At 45.8% G+C, this 25,355-nt stretch overlaps 1 protein-coding gene across 1 annotated transcript in view; it reads right to left on the bottom strand.

The window, feature by feature from the left end:
- The window catches only part of Mtap (methylthioadenosine phosphorylase), a 40,902-nt gene extending 23,388 nt beyond the window's left edge, over window positions 1-17,514 (bottom strand). The window contains exons 1-3 of the mRNA XM_052717753.1: window positions 16,972-17,514; window positions 4,503-4,589; window positions 3,390-3,448 (exon numbers count right to left, since the gene is read on the bottom strand). Coding sequence (XP_052573713.1) covers window positions 3,390-3,448; window positions 4,503-4,589; window positions 16,972-17,499 — 674 coding nt within the window. The 5' untranslated portion in view covers window positions 17,500-17,514. The remainder of the gene's footprint in view (window positions 1-3,389; window positions 3,449-4,502; window positions 4,590-16,971) is intronic.
- Between the last annotated feature and the right edge of the window lie 7,841 nt (window positions 17,515-25,355).

Here is a 25,355-nt window from a genome sequence, read left to right on the forward strand (position 1 = left end):
GGAAGGAGATTGAGGTAGGACATCAGCGATCAGGGCAGGCAGTTACAAGGAAACAGACCCCTCCCACCCCTTCAGTCGAACTGAATAAACTAGGAAACTGTTCAATCTATTAACTCCTGCTGGCTTTGGATGACAGACCAGCTCTTTCATGACCACTGTTACAGGCTTAACTGAATCAAAGATCGATCTCTCTCTCTCTCTCTCTCTCTCTCTCTCTCTCTCTTTGTTTTTTGAGACAGGGTTTCTCTGTATGAAACTGGCTGTCCTGGAACTCCTTCTGTAGATCAGGCTGGCCTCAAACTCAACAGATCTGCCTGGTTCTTCATCCCAAGTGCTGGGATTAAAGGCGAGCACCACCATGGCCCAGCCCTGAATCAAAGTTCTTGAACTGGAGATCCAAGCCCAAGCTGGATCACAGGCTGTTGCTGTGGGATGTTCTGTATGGCAAATGTGTTGCTGATTAGTCAATAAATAAAACACTGATTGGCCATTGGCTAGGCAGGAAGTGTAGGTGGGACAAGGAGGAGAATAAAGCTGGGAAGTGGAAGGCTGAGTCAGAGAGACACTGCCAGCCTCCACGATGACAACCAGCATGTGAAGATGCCGGTAAGCCACGAGCCATGTGGCAAGGTATAGATTAATGGAAATGGATTAATTTAAGTTGTAAGAACAGTTAGCAAGAAGCCTGCCACGGCCATACAGTTTGTAAGCAATATAAGTCTCTGTGTTTACTTGGTCGGGTCTGAGCGGCTGTGGGACTGGCAAGTGAGAGAGATTTGTCCTGACTGTGGGCCAGGCAGGAAAACTCTAGCTATAGGCTGTGGCTGTACTTGAAGACAGGTTTCTTTGCTTTTTTTTTTTTGAAAGAAAAATTTATTTTGATTGATTTCTCAATTTATTGTTCAATACAGTGTCAGTTTTTAATGGCAAAAAAATCTGGTTCCGCTGACACTTGGTAATGCTACAGAGAGCTACTACTTTCCCCAGGAAGTAGTAAATGGATAGAAAGGAAAAGCACAACTTTCTAGAAGCAGGACAACTTAAATCATAGGCCCAGAAGGTCCACAGCTTCCATATGAAAAATGGCATGGACATTTCTTAGCTGCTAGTAGAAATGAGAAGTGGGGAACGAGACATGGGGACACGTCTGTACGTACAGTACTGACAGTACTGTATGTGCTGCTGTAACAACAGCGGCCAAAGAGGGTTAAGAATAAAAAAGGGAACTGGCGGGCAGTGGTGGTGCATGCCCTCAATCCCAGCACTCGGAGGCAGAGGAAGGTAGGTCTATGTGAGTCTGAGACCAGCCTGGTCTACAGAGTGAGTTCCAGGCCAGCCAGAGTTGCACAGGGAAACTCTGTCTCAAAAAACCAAAAAGACCATTATTTTACTCAAAAAAGTCTTCTCTGCTTCCATGCTTAGTCTTGCCTAGGCCTCTGACCCTCTTTAGAGCTTAGCTCCAAGGCCAAGAAGCATCTACTGTAGTCATCACATCTGCCATCATCACTGCATCTACGGCACGTCTACCTATTATACTAATGCTTACTCTAACTGGACATGTCTCTTTGGTCACCACCTCTACAACTATAATTTGTCCCAAGGGCGATACCCCTGCCTGTCTTCCTCAGTAGCACCCACCATGTAAGCAGTTGACCCTGTTGGACAAACAAATGCACTATTTGCATTTGTTAAAGTTATTTAAGAACTAGAAACACATAAGCATGAGCCTGCTTATCCATACCCACAGGGGAACTCCAGTCAACAGCTGTAAAGGGCTCAATTTCTAAAATGAATTTTAAAATTCACATTGGTCACATGGCTTTCTTAGGTTCTTATAAGCAGTATTTCATGAAGAAGCCTAAAACTATCTAGGCCTCCCGAAAAACTAAGACACGTGATGTTCTAGCACAGAGTGGCTTTGTCCAGAGTTTATTTCTTTACCTTTGATAAGACAGAAATACACGGGAAGCAAGTTAACACAGAGCTTTATTTTGTTCAGTGTTTGAAAGGTTTGTATATAATTTACATATTTACTTAGTTTTGGAAAGAACACTTAAAATCTATTCTATATGCATACGTATTTGAATACCCACCTATACATGTATTATTAATATTTATTCAAGTAGTCACATTTACAAAAGAGTGGAAATATATCTAAGCATTTAAATAAAAACTTTGGGCTTTGGAGTGCAACCATTTTGGTTCAAAGCTCTCTCGTTTACCTCCCCCGAGGCCTTCCAAAGTCACCCAACCCACTCGGAGCCAGGATTTTTCCCCCATTAATTCATAATTCATTAAAACATACTGAAATATCTACCTGCTCTACAGAGTTGTTAAATAACACCGCACTATTATCCTCTTTGTATTTAAAAAGAATTTTTGATGTCTCATCTTGATAACTAACAAACCTCAGACTAACACAGCACCTAAGGTTTCCACCCTGAGTTCATAGACAGCCTCTAAGAAAGTAGGAGCCCTCATTATTCAGAGATACATATATTTTCCAGGGCCTGGCCTCCAAAGCACTCAGCAGGTTTTTCAGGAGAAACTGGACATCTGTGTAATTTAAACAACTGTTTCCTCCCTGAGCTTTAGAAAAGAAAAGAAAAGCAGGCATTTCTCCAGTAATGACTAAGAAAGGAGACTTGTAAGAAACCCACAGCAGGGGACCACTTAAAACTACATTTTCGTTTTGCTGGCTCCCAAGAACCTACTTTCCACATCACCGTGGTGGACGAAGCTTTGTTAGGTCCCCCTTTCATGTCCTATAGAGTCCACACATCTTGTGTGGCTCGGCCTGAGACTTGCTCCCCAACACTAGGCTATGTATAGCTTCTAGAAGCTACTCCTGTGACTAGGTGCCACCTTGTGGGCACGAGAACCTGCTTGCTATTGCATTAACTGCAGTGGAGGCCACTTGGGGTCAGGGGAATTCCTAACCCTGCTGCTTTCTGTGCGGCAGCTTCTACCACTAGCCCTGTTTAGGGAACAAGAGTGTAAACACAAGAAGTCATCCAGGTTAGTTCAGGGACTGAGACCTCCTCCCCACAAAATGTGACTGCCACTAGACAAGGATGTCATGAACAAAGCATCTTGTTTATCTGATAATTGGAAAGAAAGAAAATTAACAAAGGAAATATTTTTGTAGCTAGAACAGAAACTGGAGGTTCAGTGTCACTCAACTGACCTATTTTCCAAACCAAAGAGAGGAATGAGATCTTTGATTTCCTAAATACTTATAATTCGAGCTTGTCTCAGAAGGGGCCAGCATGGTCTGACTCTGCGGACACCTATCTCAGACCTACATTATTACCTGTTTATGGGCTTTTAAGTTAAATTTAAATTCTTCTGAAGTAGTAATATTAAACAACAAACTTAAAATACTTTACCTTGCAAGAAGTACACAGTCAACGTTTTTTATCTTCCCCAAAATTAAGGCATCAGATGGCTGCATGCAATAAAAAACGAACAGTCGCAGCTTAGTAATTTTAAAACACGTATAAACAGTCCTTAAAAATCTGAGTCAATGAAACCACAACAAACTGGTGGAATTCTGGAGTTTGGAGATACAGCTCAGGGAAAGGAGCTTAAGTTTTACTGATCAACATTATCATCCACAAGTACTGACTGAGCTCTCTGCGAGCACGGACTCCGCAGGTTATGAAAGGCTGCAGGGGCTTTGCTGCAAGTGTTCCGGGAGACTCTAATCAACTTTACACGTGTCAAGGGCATTTGAAAGGTTCATGAAATGTTGTGAGTCAAAAGCTAAAAGGTCACTGTGGGGCACCAAGAGCTCTGCGATAGAACGGCCTACTGCGGCAACCAGGCTAAAGAAGGCCGTGAGACGCCTTGAAGAGATGCTGGGAAAAACCCGAGAACCAACCCTGAGGCTAAGGGTGAGATGGGAAAGGGCTTGGAAAACCCCAGGTCAGGCTAAGAACTTAGCTGAAAAGGAGGGCTGGGCCAGGATGCAAGCTCTTCTCAGAGGGAGGGATGCCAGTGTTGTTTGGAAGAGGCGATGTGGAATTAGGAATGTAGATACCTCCTCACCTGGCCCCGGTCGGAAAATAAGCAGTCTTCCCTAGAATCCATTTATTCCCAATCCTAACATTGTGTTCCAGATCCCAGGACTCATCTGGGCCAGAAGATACCACTTCATAACGACTCTTCATCCTACCTGCCACCAGCCTGTCTGCTAAGTTACTGTGGTGTGACCTGGGCTCTAAATTAGAAACAGATTTGAATTTAAAACCAGCATTCTTGATTTCTAGTAATGCAAACTGAGAAGCCAGCCCCTTGTGTGTTCAAAAGCCATGTCATCAAAACAGTAGCCTCGTGCACTCTTATGGGCAACTCAGCTGATGAAACCCAGTGGCAGCACCGGGGGCCCTCAGCCTGGACCAGTCTCTAGGATGTCCACACAAAACCAACTACTCTTCTTGACTTAAAATCAAGCCAGTAATTAGCAATGCCAAAGCCAACACTGTCGGCCGGACACTCACCTTGCCAAATGGAGTATCCACATACTTCTCGGTTCTTCCTTCTAAAATTTCTGGATCATCCAAGCCCGTTCCACCAATTATTCCAATCTAAGGGAGAAAGGAGAAGGAAGAAGGCTGTCACATCTGGTCATGCTGCATCTTAAGCAAATACATTTATCCGTAGTCACAGGCCCTGTCCACCCCCACCAAACCCCACAAAAAAGGGACTCTGATCAGAAAACATTTAAAAGCCTGCTATTAAAAAGAGAAGTAAAGAATCAAAATCAAAAACCTCAAACAAAATAACAAGAACAAAGCCTGATGGTCTTCTATATTCTAGAAATAAATAGCCAGATATTGGCCATTGTCTTCTACTGCATCACATTTACTCCCAACTGAATTACAAATAGAATTAATTTTCGGTTGGAAATTGAGCCCAAACGTGGTTGTAGAAAGACTGACCAAGGTTGTTTCTCTACCACATTTACTATGGAGTAAAGAGAGCATGATATAAAAACTTGGGTCTGCTTATTTGGTGATGGTTTCTTCTCACTACACCAGGATACAAAGCAAGAAATTCTCTTTTTATGCCACCAGTCACAGAACTAGGAGAGAATGAAGGTAAAGACGAGTGACATGACAAGCCCTCCCTGATGTATATATTCACTAAATCAAACTGCTATTCATGTGTCCACACATACAGCGACAGTACTTCATATACTGCTTAATTCAAATATTCATAAAAGTAAGCAATGTACACATATATAGTAGACAGTAGTCCATACACAGCATAATTCAAATGTTCATAAAAATAAGCGAATCAAAAGTAGTTTTAAGTTCAAGCATTTTATTTCAGTTTCCCGAGATTATCTAGAAATTCATGTTCTTGGAAAAAGTAGAGAAAGAAACCTAATTCTTTAAGAGTTGATCTAGGGTTACAGAGATGGCTCAGCAGTTAAGAGGACTCCCAGCAATCCCATGGTGCCTCACAACCATCTGTAACTCCAGTTCCAGGAGATCCAACACCTTCTTTTGGCCTCTGAGGACAATGTACATATGTGGTATACAGACACACATGCAGGCAAAACACCAATGCACATGAAAAATAAATCTTTTTTTTTTTTTTTTTTTTTTTTGGTTTTTCGAGACAGGGTTTCTCTGTGTAGCTTTGCGCCTTTCCTGGAACTCACTTGGTAGTCCAGGCTGGCCTCGAACTCACAGAGATCCGCCTGGCTCTGCCTCCCGAGTGCTGGGATTAAAGGCGTGCGCCACCACCGCCCGGCCGAAAAATAAATCTTAAAAAACTGAGTTGATCTAATTTGAAGTTTAGGAAACAAACAAGAAGAAATACAAAGACAAACAGTAAAGTCTTAATATTCAAATTAAGCAACATGAAGCTGGAGAGATGGCTCGGAGGTTAAAAGCACTGGCTGCTCTTCCAGAGGACCTGAGTTCAATTCCCAGCAACAACACGGTAGCTCACAACCATCTATAACGAGATCTGGTGCCCTCTTCTGGCATGCAGCCACAACACTGTATGCATAATAAATAAACTTTTTAAAAAAAATTAAGCAACATTATCATTAGGAAATTTTTCCTTTGTACCCCCTACAGAAAACAGGATTTAAACAGGTCAATAGACAGCTATGACATGAGGCTTTAGGGGAAACCTCAGAGACAACCTCAGCACTTTTTAAAATGAAAAGGTGCATACATATTGTCACTGAATCAAATTTCTACAAAGTAAAATAGAAGTTCCTGACTCCAGAGAATAAAGTTCCAAAATAAAGAATTTGTGAAATTCTGCTATAGAATGGCGGAATTACACTTCCTGGTGGCTAAGACAATTGACGTTGGTGCCACCTTGTGGTACATTCCTAAAGTTACAACAGGTTTTGTAATTTTTTTTTTTTTTTTTTTTTTTTTCCCGAGACAGGGTTTCTCTGTGTAGCTTTGCGCCTTTCCTGGGACTCACTTGGTAGCCCAGGCTGGCCTTGAACTCTTGAACTCACAGAGATCCGCCTGGCTCTGCCTCCCGAGTGCTGGGATTAAAGGCATGCGCCACCACCGCCTGGCTAGGTTTTGTATTTTATATCAAGTGAACACTACAGGTAAAAATTGAACATTGGCATTTAAAAATCAACAACACTTATTTGTTTCAAACATGCTAGTTACTTAAATTCTTCAGTTCAACAAATGTATATACAAATCATTCTGCTTTACAAAACTCTAGCACTTGGGCTGGTGTGGCCTCTCCACTTTACATAGCTTGGCTAACACACCGTCCGGCCCATGTTCTCACACTGGGCAACAGAAAGAGCAGCATGTGAAAAGACCATCACCTGACTCTGGGAATTTAGCTACCTGATGCATAAAGAAGGCTGGAAGGCAGGAGGACCAGAAGTTCAAGGTTGTCTTCAGCTCTCTTGGGAGTTTGTGGCCAGCCTGAGCTACACAACATGAAACAAAAGCCAAAATCAAATAAGTAAAAACACCTCAGACCTTTCACTTAAGACCCCTTTGCTGCATCATTTCAAGAGGGTCCCTGGGCCACAGCATCTCAGACTTGGAGTCCACACTGAACCTTCAGGCTCGAAGGCCAAACAGATCTCGTTTTGTTTTGCAATCCCCCTCAGAATGAAGACCAATTAGTACGGCATGAAAGCAGCAACTGGAACAGACTAGCTCCTGAAACTCATGCTCCCTTAGTTCCCAGCTGGAACTTCAGTCCAAACCCTCCTGGCTGCATGAGGGCCCTTCCTTAGGTAGCTGGCAATTCAGCCGGTCAGGAAGGAGTGGACAGTACCTGAACGAAAGCAAATCGCCCAGGAAGCTACAGCAGTCTACAGACAAGCCCACCCAGTCATTCAGCTGCCTCACATTGTTAATGGAAACCTGCCCCTGGGGTCTTCCCGGAGCTCAGTCTACTCGAAAGAGTCACTGTCTCTATGATATAAAAAAACTGGTTTCCTTGGTCAGGTCAGGAAACCAGAGCAGCAATCGAATAGACTGCCACACCAGGAAACGGAACCTTGAGGAGAGAGGCCTGCAGTGGCAATATGTGGCCAATGTCACCATCTGCTGGTTGTGTAGGCAAAGTACAGCTTGATGGAGCTCGCAAGCACAGGTGGCGCTACTCCACAGGCCAGGACTGAGTGTTCCACAGGGCTCCCCTTATCCGATTTTCACTGCCACTCTGTCAAACAGGCCCTGTGGTATTAGCCCCACTTACAAATGATGAAAGAAATGTACTGCTGTTGTTTTCCCACTTAAGCACCGTGTGCTAAACTCCCAATATGCCCCTGGGGTCTTCCCGGAGCTCAGTCTACTCGAAAGAGTCACTGTCTCTATGATATAAAAAAACTGGTTTCCTTGGTCAGGTCAAGCTTTTGCCCAAGGTGAGAGAACACACTACAGACCACACACTATACAGAGCCTCTGGAGAGCCAGGTGAGCATCTCAGGCGGTGGTTCTCGACCTTCCTAAAGCGACGATCCTTTAATACAGGTGGTGGCCCTCAACCATTAAATTATTTCCTTGCTACTTCATAACTGTAGTTTTACTACTGTTTTGAATCATACTATAAATATCTGATATGCAACCCAAGGGGTTGTGACCCACAGGTTGAGAACCACTGATCTAAGGAGCCTGTTTATAGCTCCATCCACACTCAGGAAGCAGTAAGACCCTGCCAGGCCCCAAGTCCAGGCAACTCTAGAAAGCCTAAGAAATGGGTTCAAGTGCTGAGACAGAATTGATGGGTCAAATCTGTACACCCAGGAAGTCTTTACTACAAGAAACAAGGTTCTTCTGTCCCCAGGGGAGTCCTTGCCTTGGAGGAGGTGGGAATGGGGGCTGGACTGAGGGGAGGGCGGGGATGGGGGTGGGAGGAGGAAGGACAAGAATCCGTGGCTGAAATGCAAAATTAAATTAATTATAAAATTAAAAAAAAAAAGAAACAAGGTTCTGAAACAGGGATACATCTTACTGCTTGTCATTCGCCCCAATTTTCCAGCACAGTCACCTCAAAAAGAATGCCTGCTTCCAGCAAGGCTGGAGGTGCCTGCTAGGCCGCACCTTACAGCTACTTCCCTGCATCTGAAACAGGAAATGTTTCCTATCCAATCTGTCTCAAGGTGGGAAAGGTGCCTGCTATTCCCTACCCTATGCACTTCCTCTGGTACCTTAAAACCAGGGGCTTCACCTACCCCACTTGGTCTCAGGAGCCATCCTTCTGAGCCCTGGATGTCCTGCCTCACAGATGTCCCCAGATGCACTCTCCAACACCAAAGACAGAACATCTGAGAGGAGCTCACGTCAGGAAGATGGGAGGCTTCTGAGTTCCTCAAGCTCAAGATGAGGAAAGACAGCCAGGGCAGGATCTGGGATTTCACACCTGAAGCTTTGGTTACTACCAACAAATATGGCAGGCACTGCTGACTGAAGCCTTCACCACTAAGCCAACCTGGACATGTGTGTGGTCTTCTAAGATCCCATAGAAGCCCAGATTCATGGGGACCCAGAGGCCAAATGCCTCAGCCTGGGAGGTCTGTACAAAATCTGCAATATGAACCAAAGGGATCATGTCACGGGTAGCTCTAGCTGATGAATCATTAGAACTTCTGGACTGTAAAAAGTTGGGATATTGCAGATCCTGAGTCAAATCTCAGGCCGAACCTTTGGTCCTCTTGCCCACCCGTCTCTTATCTAACAAACACCCTAGCTACCAGCAGGAAAGACCTTCTGGAATCTACTAATTCAGCAGACCACTAAGTTCTACCAGCTTGAAGCTAAGGACGTCAGATAGAATCTGAGAGACTTCCTGCTCTGCTGTAAGCTGCTTAAGCTGAGCTCCCACCAAAGCATTTTAAAAATGCCTCCATTATGACTTCACTACAGTCTATAATGAAATAAACTTCATGAAACCATTTATCTGTTTTCTTTAGGGCAACGTAAATATAACTCATCTTGGCTCAAATATATCTTATTCTCTTTGAGGATTTTTTGTCAAAATATGTGGAAAATGCGGGCCATCCCAAATCCAAAACCCAAGGAAGATTACCACAGGAAAACAAAACAAAAACCAACCTTCTTGGCATGTTATCTGTCACAAGCAGCCTCTAGTACTGTGAGGTAGTGTCTGTTGCTCAGGCTTTCTGGTCTACTGAGCTCTGCTGAGGCCATCATAGTAACCTAATGCAGGTGTTATATTCAGAGAAGTATGGATGGCCTGGAAGATCAGAACAGCCATGGCTTTAATGTCACAAGCCTCTAGATACCCCGACGACGACGACGACATACATTTCACACCTGAAATCAATTATTAGTTTCTGAGGAGCATTTTCCTCAAAGCTCACCATATTCGCTCCAACTATCTTGCTTGCAGAACAAGGGTACAGTGTGGCCTAAGTTCCTCCCTACTCAGCTGATGGCTATCAGTATCCCCAAATGCCAAAGTCAGGTCCCAAACTGCAGAGGATCTGAGTTGGTTCTAGTGTGTGGCTCCACTTCAAACACAAATTTCTAGTATGAGCTAGCTGAGTGTGGCAGGCTGTATAATGACCCCTTCGCTAGCTGGCCAGCTTTCTGGCACTGAGAGACAACACACGTGAGAAAACCCAACCTTGAGGAGATGTTTACTTTGGCTCCCAGTTTTAGTCTGTGGTCAGTTGGCCCCATGGCTGAGCCTGTGGTGAGGCAGAGAGCATCTGGGTGCAGAGGACAGAGTCAAACTGCTCACAGCAGCAAGGAAGCAAAACCGGGAAGGTCTGCAGTAAACAACACGATTCAACTTCCAGAACAAGGCTAACCTTCTCTCCGAACAGCATAAGCCTAAACCTAACCCTACACATGCGGTTTCTAAAGCGATAGATGAGATGCTTGCCCCCATTCTCACACCTCAACCCCCAGAACCTATGAAACCCTTAACCCCATACTTACACCCCAACACTCAGAACCCATAAACGTTATTCCATGTGAATAAATTAAAAAGAGATGGGAGATTACCCTGGACTATCTGGATGGGTCCTAAATGGACTCCAGGGTTCTGATGACAGGACGTCAAAGAGGTCACGTGATGATAGAGGGTGTGACTGTAGGGCTAGGAGACAAGTATGAGACTGTCTCCAGAAGCTACAGAGTCAAGCCAATGGATTCTTCCTACCTGAGATCTTGCAAGAGAAGCCGGACCTACTGACTTCTTGATCTAAGACTCATTTTGGACTTGTGATCCTGGACTATGAGAATACATTGGCATTTGAAGGCACTCAGTTTGAACTAATCCTGTTGCAGCCACAGAGAACAAACATGAGAAAGAACCATGTCCATACTTCCCAAAGCTCCTGATGTCAGGGCTGAAAGTCAATGCACATTTAATATGCTGGACCGTAAATGTATGTATGGTTCAGCAGAACTGGGCTGAGGCCCAGGACTTTGCATTTCTAACAAGGTACCAGATGAGGCAGATGCACTGCATTCTTTGAAAACCACAGCTAAGGATCTAGGGACCGTCACATACATATAAATATTTATGTTGTCTGTTTTCTCAACTTTTTCTACGTGGGCCAGGTTTTTAATTAGCCTGTAGAACCAGCATGGAAATCAAATGTACTACTGCATTAGAGTAATTCCTAGCCGGGTGGTGGTGGTGCACGCCTTTAATCCCAGCACTTGGGAGGCAGAGGCAGGCAGATCTCTGTGAGTTCGAGGCCAGCCTGGTTTACAGAGCTAGTTCCAGGAAAGGCGCAAAGCTACACAGAGAAACCCTGTCTCAAAAAAACAAACAAACAAACAAAAAAAAGGAGTAATTCCTATTCCATATTCTATCACTCCCAGCAAAACACACCCAAAGTAACTTCCTTAAGGCAACTTAGGCCCATTTCCCACTTTTCTTTGCATAGGCAGGTACAAGCCTCCCCACTCCCAGTGGAGAGGTATGTCTTACCTCTCCTTATCAGTAGCCCAGGGGTCTTTTAACCAAGTATGAAACAGCTTTCCTGGGGGCGCCTGAGAGTCTGGCTGCCACAGTGACAGGGAAGGAGGACCTGCTGGCACTCTGGGGAGGGATGGAAATGCATTCATTCTGTGTGCTGCAAAGCTTAGGACAATCCTACAGAAGACCTGTGGCACCCATGCTTGAGAAAGCCCGAATGAGAGGTTTAAAGGCCATCTTCCAAACCAGGACACTCTGACTTGTCATCTCCCTTATACCACTGTCGGGAGTCTCCCAGCGACCTACAGTGGGGCCCTATTCCCTCTATCACTCTAACATGACTAACATTATTTCCTAATCTCCCTGAGCAGAAACTAGCCAGAGGCATTACAGATCACCAAAGCAGCTCTCCAAATACGCCCTCTCTGGATGTCAAAGGTTTGCTTTGCCCTCTGTATGGTCAAGTGCACCACCAGCCCATGGCTGAAGCTAGACAATGTTTCCTGAAGTCTTCCTGGACAATGCCAGCTACTAATCTATGGCCTGCCTCCCCCCATGGCTGCTTCATGGGGCATGCAGAAATGCAGGAACCGTTAAGACTGTCTCCATTATCTTCCACCCTCCCCGAACATGGATGTACTCAGCAGCTACCCTCCTGCCACAGTAAAGAGGCCCCTCACACCCCATGCTTTAGCCCCCGATCAGCAGAAGGGATCTCGTATTTATCCTTCCTGCTTTTGTTCGGAAAAGGATTCCTCAGCACCTTTGGGGTTGGAAGTCAGCACAGAAACGCCCCTTTCCCTCTTGCTACACTGCCCACATCTTGCCTCTATTCTTCTGCCTGCAGAGCCTCACGGTTTCTATGGCTGCCAGCCTAGACTGGACCACAAGTGCCATGGCTTCTGGCCAGATGTAGTCCTTCACCCAGTACAGGCCATTCTGTACAGAGCAGCCATGCAATCACTTAAAAATATAAATCAGATGCCACCTCTCTATTCAGAATCCTTAAATGGCTTCCACAGCATTTAGAATCAAATCTAAAATCTTTTTTTTTTTCCTTTTTGGAATAGGGTCTTAATATGCAGCCATAGTTGACCAGGAACTCATTATGCACACCAGGCTGGCTTCAAACTCTGAGATTTGCCTGTGCCTGCCTCTAGGGAGCTGGGTTTAAAGGCGTGTGCAAATCCAACTTCTCTATCTTGGTTTATATCCTGAAGGCCCACACCCAGCTAATTCTCGTAATCATAAGCATAGAGGTTTCTATTTCAAGGCCATCATGCTCAGTTCTTCCCCAGACCTTCCTAAGCCCTAGCCGGCCACTGTAACCTCAGGTTCTTTATCACCATTTCAACTCTAAGCCTGTCTTCAATGTGCTCAAGCTGCTATAATAAAAGTCAGACTTACAAGCTCATTTCTCACAATCTGCAGGCCCGAAGGCCAATTCAGTGTCTGGGAGAGCCTGCTCTTTGGTTCATAGATGGTCTCTTACATGGCAAACCATGTGACGCTAAAGGCCGGATTGATGCTGTTGCCACCATGGAAGCTCTAGGATTATGACTTGATCACCTCCAACCACCCCATCTCCTCCAACAACCATATTGGTGATGCAGCTTAAAAACCACCGCCTAAAGGCCTTTTTGGCCCCCTTCCATAACTCTTACTAGTTCACTCATATTAATCTTTCAGCCCCAATGCAAGATAAACAGAGACATTGTTTCACTCCTATATGTATTCCCAGAGCTTGGCACGTTTTCAGCTAAGTACTTTTGGGTAGGATTCTACCAGTAGACAGCCAGGTTTCATTGAGATGCCGAACATCATTCTGTCCATACAAAACCGGAGGCTTTTCATCTGAACACTATTTGCATCTCTTAAACCTAGGGTATCAACTTGAAGCTCGAGCGCTGGTGATATTTCCACCTTACAGAGGACGGTACCAGGGCTGGCATTAATGGGACAAGCACCGAGCTGGGTGTGCAGCATGTCATTGTGTTTAAATCTAACAACTCTCCAGTAGGTGTGATTAGCCCTGAGCTCACACCGCTGACAGAAAGGTGGGGGCATTACAATAGGAGGTCAGGACTCTCCAGCTCCGGAGTTTGGACCCCAACACCAATGTGGGAATAGTCCTACTGCTGTACCTAACCAAACTGTTGCTTCTCAGTACCAGAGGAAATGGTGCAGACCTTTCCGGCCAGACACAAATGTGCCTCCTACACCCACACTTGGAAAATGCCCAGTGGTTTTGGCAGAGGTGGCCAGCCTATGTCCTAAGGTAGGATGCCTTCTTCACTCAGACAGTAAAGCAGAGACCGCGTGTCAGGTCTGAGAAATGTCTCACATCTACTTAATGGGAAGGCCAGGTTTTAGGTCTGTTATTATCTAGATTTTGTCACGGGACATTCGATCACACTGAGAACCCTGAGTTTGCATTTGTGTTAACTGAATAAAATCAACCTTGGGTCAGGAGGCGGAGCCAGCAACTGGTTGACAGAAAGTAATCAGAGTCAGAGGGAGTCTGGAAGGATAGAGAGACGCACAGGAAGTAGTAGGGTGGGACTTGGAGTGTGGCCATTTTTTGGTTTGATGGAGAGGAAGGACATGCTTTCAGCGGGAAGGTCAGATAGTTGCTCTTCAACTTCTCTGAGCTAGCACGTTTTCAGCCCACCTCCGACTCCCGAGGCGAGTATTATCGGTAAATAGAACGATAGAGATTTAGTTAAAAACTACATTTGGTGGCAGCAGCAGGAGGCGGATCTCTGGGGCCGGCCAGTGACTGCAGAGTCACAATTACTGGCGGAAACAGCAGTAGATTCAGGTGCAGCCGCTGTATCAGCAGAAAAAGGCAGGGTTTGCTATATGGGACACTTTAGTTCACCTTTCTGGGCCTCAGCTTCACATCTGTAAGAACACTATTACCAGATGATATGCAGAGAAAGTAGTTTGCGAGGGTGTTGTGTACATGTTCAAGTGTGTGTGTGTACAGGCCAGAGGTTGACATCAAGTGTCTCCCTCAGTTAATAGCAATCTATCTTTCAGTGAGGCAGGCATTCTCACTGAATTGGGAGCTCATCAATTTGGCTAGACCAGCCAGTCTTCAAGCTCCAAGAACCTACCCATGCCTGCCTCTCTAGTGCCCGGATTGTAGATGCTGGCTTCTGTAACCAGTCTTGCCCCCCCCCCCCCCCATATGGGCGCTGAGGGTCCAAAATCACATTCTCACACTTGGTAGCAAGCACTCTAGATAGAGACTGACCCACGCCACTCTCCAGCCTTACAATATACTTTTTTGAATAGGTTATTTTGCTCTGGATGTGGGTGTGAAGGGGCTCCAAAATAGCTTGACCACACAGCAGCCATGACAGGCATAGCGGCCTAGACACAGCTTCTGTGACAGGCTTACTGGCAGGCAACACCCAGATCCAGAAAAAGCCTTAAGCTGATACCACCCAGGGATCCACCCAGGGATGAACTAGTGCCTGACATCCCAAACATTCCAACCATTCGATAAGGTAGTCAGATGCCCTTGAGTCTAGCACACACCTATTTTTTGTTTTACAGATACCCCTAGATAATTGTTAGCCAATCAGGTTCCTGGACCCTGGAAATCCCCTCACCCCAACCTCTGCCCCACCTGAGCTCAGGGCTCTCTGCTCTCATCACTGTGTTGGACAGACAGAGGGACCAAGCTCCAGAGCTTGAAATAAAGGCTCTTTGCTTTTACATGCAGGATTCAGTCTCCATGGTGGTCTTTTGGGGGTCCCCGAGATCTGGGCATAACAGTGTGTACTTCCTATTTTCTAGATAAGACACTGCTTGAGCCGTTTGTGGAATATGGTGGAGGCATCACGAATTCTCACTAGCAATGCTCCCACCTGCCCCAGTCTCAGGGAGAGCAGTCAGCAGGCATTGCCAGCACCACTTATATCTCTAAGTTTTATTTCAAAAGCTTGCCAAGATAAAAGAAAATACATATCATTCAATATTTACATAGCTCTTTCTGCTCTTAAGTGTACCACATTCATTTTTACAAGGAAACTGTGTGTCAGGCAGAATATTAACCAGATTAAACCGAATTCTTTCTGTTGAGATATGCTGGTCCTTGCATGGATAGTATTATCCTGATTGGGCTAAGTGAGTGAGAAGTACCAGCCAGTTATGCTGGTTTTACTCACATTGTGGGTCAGAGATGAAAAAAAAAATCTATACCCCGGGGAGGTTTCTTGGATTCTACATGCCAAGGTACAGATTCTTCTGTCAAGGTAAAATGATTGTATCTGGCCCACACCTACTATGGTGTTAAGGGAAAGGTATAAAGCTGTCGTTTTATGATACCTTTGGAAATAATGATCTCCACTCCTAAAAATTCAAAGATGCCCAATCCAGACTTCATTCTAGCCTTCCTAGACCACACTGTAGTAAAATCCCTACTTCAGGAGGCTTTCTATAAATGTAAACAATCCTTTTCAAAATGGCAAAAAAAAAAAAAAAAAAAAAAGTTGGGCGGTAAGTCTGAGCGCAGCATCCTTCTCCTCTCTCCTGAGTGGTTCGAGAAGCCCTGCAAGGCCCCAGCATACAAGCCCAGGTTGGCAGCACACTAACTGCAGAGATTTGCCTCTTCCAAGGCAATCAAACAGAGCTGTGGGGAATCCAACGAGATGCCGTGGAGAAAACGGTGCACTTCCTGTGCCAGCGGCCAGAAATTCCTAAAGTGAATGAAGTTAACTGATTCTTGGCTAATAATAAACAGCCTAGAAAGGACTTAGCCTTTTTCCACCAGTTTTCCTGTTCTCTGCAATTCCTCTTTCACTCTCCACCCTTCAATCAGGATGTGTTTAAAAGACCCAGGGGAGACTCACAAGCAACTCTCAGAACTCATGCTCTGTTCTGGCCAGCGGTTCCCTGCGTACAAGAATCCCTTGTGTCGAGCTCTCTGGGGACCCGAGGCCCGAGAAAATAGCTCTAACTTTCAAGGTTACAAAGCCGTTTAAACAGAGGCCTCCGGGCAGGGAGGCCCTAACCCGAGGTCTGCACTCCTTTTCAGTATTTAGAAAAGTCTTAGAGCAACCACAGCTCTACACTAGCTGGATAAAACAAAGCAAAGGGAAATTTAAGTTTGGGGAGCGCGCGCGGGGAGGGTAAGGGGGAGACCAGAAGCATGCAAAAGAGCAAGTGCACAGCTCTCCCACGTGGGCCGAGTCAAGAGAGCGGAAGCGCGAATCCCGCAAGGCTAGAGGGACAAGCGCAGCAGCCGGGCCACGTGTCAGCTCCCGCCTGGAGCATCTCCAGAGGGGAGTGGTACTGAAGAAGGGTGGCAGCGGGGAGCAGCTCACCCATCGCCCCCCGCCAGAGCACCTGCTACCGCCGTGGGGCCCGGGATACAGATGAGTCCAAAGGCTGGGGACATGGGAGTGTGCTGGGGGCGAGTGCCGCGCCCCTGCACCTCTCCGCTGTGCCGGGGATGGGGGTGCCCGGGCTGGGGATATAGCCCCGAGGCGCGGCCGCTGCGGAGGGGCGAGAGGGCGGGCCCATCTGCAGCCTGTGGGGTGATCTCACCTTCACCGCGGCGCAAGCGGCGCCCGAGGCCATGTCTGCACCAGAGGAGTCCTCCGCGAGCCGGAGCGCTGCACCGGGAGGAGACTGCGGAGCCGGCGCAGCGCGGGAGTGAGCAGTGGGGGGCCCGCGGGCCCTGGCTCCTCCTCTTCCTCCCCGGGAGCGCGGGATTGGCTGCTCTCCTGGTACCCTCCTCCTCAAATCAGGTTCCCGCCTCCCGACCCTTTTGCGGACTTTTCGGGTTCTCGGTGCTTCTCTTATCTTACCGCGTGATGGCGGGTCCATGGTCAAGGTAGAAATGAAACCACTGAGGACGTGCTTGGCACTTTGTCTTTTAACTCTTTCATAAGAACTTAGTGAGGTGGTGCAATACTTCCAGCTCTGCACCGAATTGGTTGCCTCGGTGGCCTGGGCTGTAACATCAGGCCCTGCCGCATTCCAGCCGGGCTTTTGGGTGGGCGAAGGGAGGCTGAAGGGTGCTAGCTGAGATTCCCGCCCCCCGCGCTCTGATATACAAACTGGTTTATTCATCTTCTGTTTGGCGGGAAGCTTTTAAGGAGACAGGACTCTGCCCAACACCCAACATGGTACTACTAGGGAAGGGGCATTTTTAATACTTCCTACAATGCCTAGTGGTGCAGATTTGTAATCCCAGTCACTCATGAGGTCGGAGCAGGAGTATGGCAAATTCAAGGTCTGGGTTGGCTACAGAGTAAGTTCAAGGCCATCCTAAGCTATATTGAGAGCCTATCTCAAAAAGTAAAAAGAGGGCTTGGTACTTAGCCCAGTACTAGAGTGTTTATCTAGCATCCAAGGAAGTCCTAGCTTCAATCCTCAGCCCAATATAACAAACAGAAAATCAAAACAAATCTTCCTATGCCAGGGCAGCATACAATACAGCAGGATTCAGAATCAGAACCTGGGTCTCCATGATGCAATACTAGCAGGACCCACTCTGATCCTCAGGGACCTTTTCCCCTGGATACTCACTCATTCTCAGAGGCCCCATCCCTTTCCCACTAGGATAATTCACCATAGCCTTTGATGGAATAAACTGTCCTAAACAAAGTGCTGAGAGGCAGCTGTCATTTTTTTAAAGCTTAATTTCATTATTTAAGTGTGTGTGTGTGTCAGCGCACGTGTATGTCTGCAGAATCCAGCTTGTAGCTAGAGTTATAGGTGACTGGACCACCTGACATAGGTAGTAGAAACCGAATTTACCTCTGCAAGAGCAGTAGGTACTCTTAACCCCTGAACTATCTCTCCAACCCTGCGTGATGAATCTGGGCTGAGAGGAAGTGAGATGGCAGAACAGAAAGGCATATAGTGTGGGTATACAGGAAGTAGGTCTCTGGAGGCTGAGGAGTCAGTAAGGTGAGGTTGGCTGTGGCTTGTCCTATTCCCCTGATCTCTCAGTTTTTTTTTTTTTTTTTTGGTTTTTCGAGACAGGGTTTCTCTGTGTAGCTTTGCGCCTTTCCTGGAACTCGCTTTGGAGACCAGGCTGGCCTCGAACTCACAGAGATCCGCCTGGCTCTGCCTCCCGAGTGCTGGGATTAAAGGCGTGCGCCACCACCGCCCGGCTATCTCTCAGTTTTAACCCCAATATCTGGCTCCATTTTTTTGTTTTGTTTTTTGTTTTGTTTTTTTTTTTATTAATAAGACCATTTAGCAGTTCATCTGACAGCTCTCTTAAGGGTGATTCCTGAGATGTAGAAATATTACAAATTACTCTGTGGTGGGGATGGGAGTCAAGGAAGGAAATACTGTCTTCTTCCTTTCACCAGTGTTCACTGAAGTTCCAGAGAAAAAGTACCGCCTACATAACATTCTACAAGGCTGATTGACTAATCGGAACTTGGGTGACTGTGGAGAGCTGGAAAGTTGCAGGCTCAGAGCCAAATTATTTTGGGCTGTCTTGATCCACTGAAGTAATATTTATTGCCTAACTTTCTGTGTGCCTTAACACCCTGTGCCTATGTGGGGTCCATCTTTTTTGGAATGTACAAAGCTAGTCCCACCAATCCCCAAAGCTGAGAATCATCAACTAGCATATTCAGACTTCCCTGCTTTGCAGATCACCTATGTGATGTTTTCACAAATACATTCAGTGTCTTCCTTTATGATTTTCTTTGTTCTGCCCCTAGGAAACCTTAGCGAAACTGTCACTGTCCTGGAATACGATATATGGGTTAAACCTAATCTGGTTCCCTGCCATGGCCACTCATGCTTGGATCCAAAATAAATTCTCATACCTCCTTTGAGGCGAGAGCTGGTGTTTGTGTCATCAAGGTAACACCGGTGCAGTTCCATTCACAGCATTTCCATTTGCTGTGAGCATGGACGCTCCCGGAAGCTGTATAGACTCACTTTTTATCACTATTTGCTCTGGGTCTAAGTTTTCTCAAAATATAAAGCTTTTTTTTTCTCTTTCTTTCTTTCTTTTTTTTTCTGTTACAATCATCCATCCTACTTTAGGTTATCTATAAGATACAATGGAAGCTGGGTGTTGTGGTGCTGGTCTGTGATTCTAGCATTCAGAGGCAGGAGGATTGTAAGTTTGAGGCCACATAGTGGCCAATGGAGCATAGTGGGGCACTGTCTCGGAAACTAAAAACTAAAACATAATGGAAAAAGGAATACGAAAGATTGGGTCAGGATGGGGTGGTGAGATGGCTCAGTGGATAAAGGAGCTTGCTGCCAAGCCTGATGGCCTGAGTTTGATATCAGAACCCACAGGGTGGGAGGAGAGAATCAAATCCTACAGACTGTTCTCTGACCTCCTCGTGCATGCTTGAAGGCATGTATACACACACACACACACACACACACACACACACACACACACACACACACACACAATAAATAAATTAACTTACTTCAGAAATAGAAAAGAAGTCGGGAGCTTGAGAATAGCTGATGGATGAAAGTAGTTTTCCATCCCTGCTGGTGGATCTATTGGGCCATTGAAAGCAGCCACTCAGTGTGGACTCATTGCAGAGCATGAAGGATGCAGTGAGCTTTATGGCCCGTAGACAAGCAGGGATCTTAACAAATTTGTGCAGCAGGTCTAGGCTCTACGTAGACAAGTTGGATCCTATAAACATAAAAGATCCCTAGACAGAGGAGAAGCTTGAGGTGGACTAGACTGCCCTTCAGGCTCTCCCTTTGTCGTGAGCAGGGCACGTCTGTGAAGACGATGGACTCGTTCCTAGTCTGCTCAGGTTTTCTCAGTGACAGAGCTTACATCTCAGGGAAGACATGTGTACTTCTAGACAAAACTGAAACCATTCATTCTCTACTGTTCTGAGAAATGAGGCACCCCCTTACAAGCTGTCTAGTGCTGTTTGTTCGCTGTGTGTGGGGATGTGTGGTCCAAGAAAAGTCAGTCTACCCACCAAGGGGACTCGCAGCTTCCCTCGGTGTACATAACAGAAAAGGGGCAACAGTGGTGTTGGCATTCCGATGGCAACCATAGGATTTTACCAAATAAAACAATTTATTTTACTTTAAAAAGGCGTGCGCACATACATTTGTGATTGTGGGCTCTTGCAAGTTCTGGCTGTGCCTGTGGAAGTCAGAGGACAACTCGCAGGAGTCATGAGGCATGGTTTTCTCCACACCTGTGGGAACTGGGATCCAACCCTGGTCATCAGTTCTGCACACAAGGGCCTCTATCCACTGTGCTACCTTGTTAGGTCAAATAATCGATTCTAGAAGACCATGTCAAACTGAATTTTTAGAAGTTAGAAACAATATTCTGAGCCAATCATGGTGGTGCATGCCTTTAATCCCAGCATTTGGGAGGCAGTGGCAGGCAGATCTCTGAGTTTAAGGCCAGCCTGGTCTACAGAGTGAGTTCCAGGCCAGCCAGGGCTACATAGTAAGACTCTCAAAAAAAAAAAAGGAAAAAAAGAGAAACCAAACCACAATATTCTAACAAACCCACTCCAGCCTTTTAAGAAATATGCTTGAATGATAAAAATAATCAGAAGGAAGGAAATATAATAAGCTGAAAAAATGCTTATAAAAAAATGAAATAATGAGCTGAAAAAAATGCTAAAATAAAGAGTGAAATACAAAATTAGGTTCATATTTTTTACAAGGCAATAAATCAATATCCTGTGGAATCCTTTCCTTTCAACAAATACCATTCACATCTGTCACTGAGGAAAAGTGGGACACCAATTTTTATTTATTATTTGTTAGTGTGTGTGTGTGTGTGTGTGTGTGTGTGTGTGTGTGTGTGTGTGTAGATCAGGGAACAATTTGAAGAAGGCATTCCTCTCCTGCTTGTATGGGGTTCCTTGGACTGAACTCAGGTCACTAGGCTTTCATGTCACACTCCCTTGCCCACTGAACTATCTCACCAGCCTGTGATGTCAACAATCTGCAAGGTAACACCTAATAACCATAATTGCTGAACTCATACCAATAAGAGACAATCAAGCAAGTTTTATCCCTTGGGAAAGGGATGGGCAAACCTTACCTGTTTTAAGGGGCAAAAATCGAGCAGCCTGTGGAACTCAAAGGCACAGGCAGTAACTGAAGGAATGACCGTGGCTGTGTCCTCATGTGGGTGCATGTGTGGACACTAACACTTAAGTTTCACACATGACAAAATCCTTTTTTCCTTCTGATTTCTTCCAGCCACTCAGGATGATATAATCCACTGGTCACCTTGAAGATCCGTAGAAAGCAAATGGAGCAGTTCCTTCCTGCTGCTCAGAGTATGGGAATGAGTTAGATAGCCCTTAGGAAGACGTGTTGGCTCATGCTGCAGTGTGGTGATGTGAAAAGGTTGGTGCTAACAGCTTTGCCCTATTTTCCAGTTTTTGGATTAATTTTTTTCTTAGCAAGTTGGTAATAAAAGAAAGGCAAAAATTTAAATAGTAAGTGGTTTCCCTTTTGGGTTATTATAGGGAATACTGTGAGACAAGAAATCCCAAGGACAAATCTAGGAAAGTAATTAATGTCTGTTCTACCTTGTTTTGGTTCATGTTGCATTTCCCCCCATTAACCTATAAGCTTATTTTTATGAAGATAATTCTAAACAAGTACCCAAGCCATCTAATAACAACGCCTTTTTTTTCCTGTTGAGAAAGAGTCCTTCTATTACGTAGCTCTGCTGTCTTAGAAGACATTATGGAGACCAGGCTGGCCTTGAACTCACAGAGATCCACTTGACTCTGCCTCCTGAGTGCTGGGATTAAAGGAGTGTGCCACCACACCCAGCCAACAGTTCTGTTTGTGAAGCTATTCAGATAGCCAGTGACTTATCCTTTTGATGTGTTGTGTGTGTATGGAGCATGCATGTGTCTGTGCCAGTGTGCCTCTGCACGTACATGCAAAGACCAGAGGAGGATGTTAGGTGTTATCCTCTATCACCTTCTGCCTTTTTGCCTGATTCAGGGTCTTTCACTGAATTGGAAGCTGAAAGTTTTGACTAGGCTGGCATGGCTGGCCATCAGGCTCCCAGGAGCTACCTGTCTCCACCCGGTAATGCGAGGATTACAAGTATATACATGGACAAACTGTGTTGAGGATTCAAATCTGGGTTCTTCCTCATGCTTGCATCTCAAGTGCTCCTACCCCCGAGGTGTTCCCCCAGCCCTGACTTATATAATTTTGTTTTAATATTTTATAAATGCCTCCCCAGCTTCCAGGTGCTAGCCCACAAGGCACTGGGTGGTGTCGTGAGAGGCTGTCAACTCAAGTCTGAAGCAATAGTCTTTCAATGTCTCACAGTCCCTTGTAGGAGAGAAGCTACAGTAGATACTTCTTTAAACACAACTAAGTTGCATACCGTGTTTGACAGTCTCAAACCATTCCATGACTATCAAATACTTGGGAGGCCGTGTTCATAAAATAAGTGAGATGTGTCTCCTACATCAGCTTTGCCGCTGAATTATAAACCTTAGCCTCTGCCCAGTGTGTAGGTGCAGGATGGATCAGCTGGCATGTAGCCTCCGCCTCTGGAGGTGTTAATGCTGTTGTGCCAACTGAAATAGCTCACAGCCTCATAGTTATCTGGACCAAAATAATAATTCTGATGACATGGGTGTGTCCTTGCAGATTCCTATTTCCATGTGACTGATTTTTCTATTGCATTTCACTTTTTTTTTTTTTTTTTTTTTTTTTAGTTTTTTGAGACAGGGTTTCTCTGTGTAGCTTTGCGCCTTTCCTGGATCTCGCTCTGTAGACCAGACTGGCCTTGAACTCACAGAGATCCGCCTGCCTCTGCCTCCCGAGGGCTGGGATTAAAGGCGTGTGCCACCACGCCCAGCGCATTTCACTATTTTTAAAATTAACTTTTGGCATTTTAAGATGGACTCTAAGGTAGTACAGGCTATCCTTAATTACTATATAGATGAAGATGGCCTGGAACTCCTGATCTTCCTGCCTCCCATCTCCTAAGTGCTAGCATTTCAGGCCGCCATTTTCACTGGACCTTTTTATAGTACATGTGTTGAATTAGGGTCTTACTGAAAATTTCGTGAAAAAGCTCAAATTCTGTTAGCAAACAGCCATTCTAGATGAAGCCAAACATTGCCAACAATATACTTAAGAAGACAAGGGCTCAAGAGCCTTGAGCTCAGAGCTGGTCTGGGGTTGCTGCTGAGCCCGGAGTTCCTTATAAGGCTGGGATGCCAGTTGTAGCCCTAGTTGTGTTGAGAGCTAGGGCAGCATCTGGAGTGGCAGTTAGGGTTAGGTCTGTTGTAACTGTAGGCTAACCTGGGCCTGCAGCTCTTCCCTGGTGATAAGGAGTGACGGATGCAGCGCAGCCTCTGAGGCATGGCCAGCCAGCATGCCTCCTGGACACCACATCTGGATTCCGCCAGGCCTGATCGAAGCTGAATCAGGTGGGTTCCCAAGCTGGGAAGATAGCTGAGGGGCTGAGTGGGAGAAGCTGAAGCTGGCTTGCCAGGCCTTGCAGGGATCTGCATTTAGCAGGGCTTGCTCAGGGACACGGCCTGTGGGACACGCAAGCCTCCCTATATGTTGAGGGCAGCAAGGGTGACTGACATTGTTTCCTCACCTTGCAGATGACCAACCCAGGCAGACAGTTCTAGATGTTGGAGAGACTGTGCTTAGCATTCTTGGACCAGCCCTGGGCCTGTGCTTGTTCTTGCTAATCCTAACTGCTAGTTGTAAGACAAATTGCTAAACAGTCTTACTAATAAAAAACCCGGAGCCAGATATTGGGGTAAAATCTGAGAGAGCAGAAAATCAGAAAGAAGCCAGCCACGTTTTTTACCACTTGGAAATACTCAGCCAAAGAGACCTACTTCCTGTATACCTACGCCTATATGCCTTTCTGTTCTACCATCTCAGTTCCTGTCTCTGCCCAGCTACATCACTTCCTGTCTGTCTGTACAGGCCTCCAGACCTCTATGGTTAGTGCTAGGATTAAAGGCGTGTGTCACCATGCCTAGCTCTGTTCCCTAGTGTGGCCTTGAACTCACAGATGGATCTCTGCCTCCTGAATGCTGGGATTAAAGGCGTGTGCTACCATGGCCTGACTAATATGTTTAATATAGTGGCTGGCTTTTTCCTCTGATCCTCAGATAAGCTTTATTAGGGTACACAATATATTGGGGGACACAATATATCACCAAAGCTAGTGGCAGGAGAAATCATAGGTTGGGTACTCGCATTTCTTCAATTATTATTTGAGCTGGTGCTGCTCCTTGTTGTATGGATTGTGTTCCTGCCACTGCCATCTGAGTGTTGGAGGGCAGTGGGGATCCTGGAAAGACGGGGGCCTTGGGAGACATGGTAAACTTGAGGGATATGGGTAATCTTGGAAGCCTGGATGCACTGTGGAGCCTGGGTACATTTAGAGACATGGCTGCATGGGGGAGGGAGCAGAGAGCGTGGGGGAGGGGGCGGGGAGCACAGCGGGTATTTGCAGGCACTGGGAGAGCTTCTTGCCTGGAGAGTTCAGGAAGTCAGTAGATTCTTACATCTTGGTCCAGCTCTCTTCTCTGTAGACAGGAGCTGTAATTCTTAGGATTAACAAAAAACGTTTGGAGCCAGAAAAACAAAAATGCAGGATAACCAAAATGCTAATGCCAATGAGATAGCACTAAAATGACTTTGAAGGTATGGCCAGATGGAAACATTGGAAAGAATCCAAGATGGTGATGATGGTGAATTATTCCTATTCAAATCAGGCTAAGAGAGGGAGAGAGAACATTGTCTTGAAGTTGAATTAAGTGACAAAGTCACTGGAAAGTATGTGAAATAGAGCTCTCTGGCTGGTAAAACTCTAGAAAGACCCTGTACATCCGTGTGTGACATGGATGGAATCCTCATGTCGTCCTCAGGTGCTGTGTCCTGGCCTCAAATCTCCATACAACCAGACAGCGATCAAGAAGAGTTGACTG

This window comes from Peromyscus californicus, unplaced genomic scaffold (assembly GCF_007827085.1).
Source record: "Peromyscus californicus insignis strain IS unplaced genomic scaffold, ASM782708v3 Scaffold_5__1_contigs__length_169319896, whole genome shotgun sequence".
NCBI lineage: Eukaryota > Metazoa > Chordata > Mammalia > Rodentia > Cricetidae > Peromyscus > Peromyscus californicus.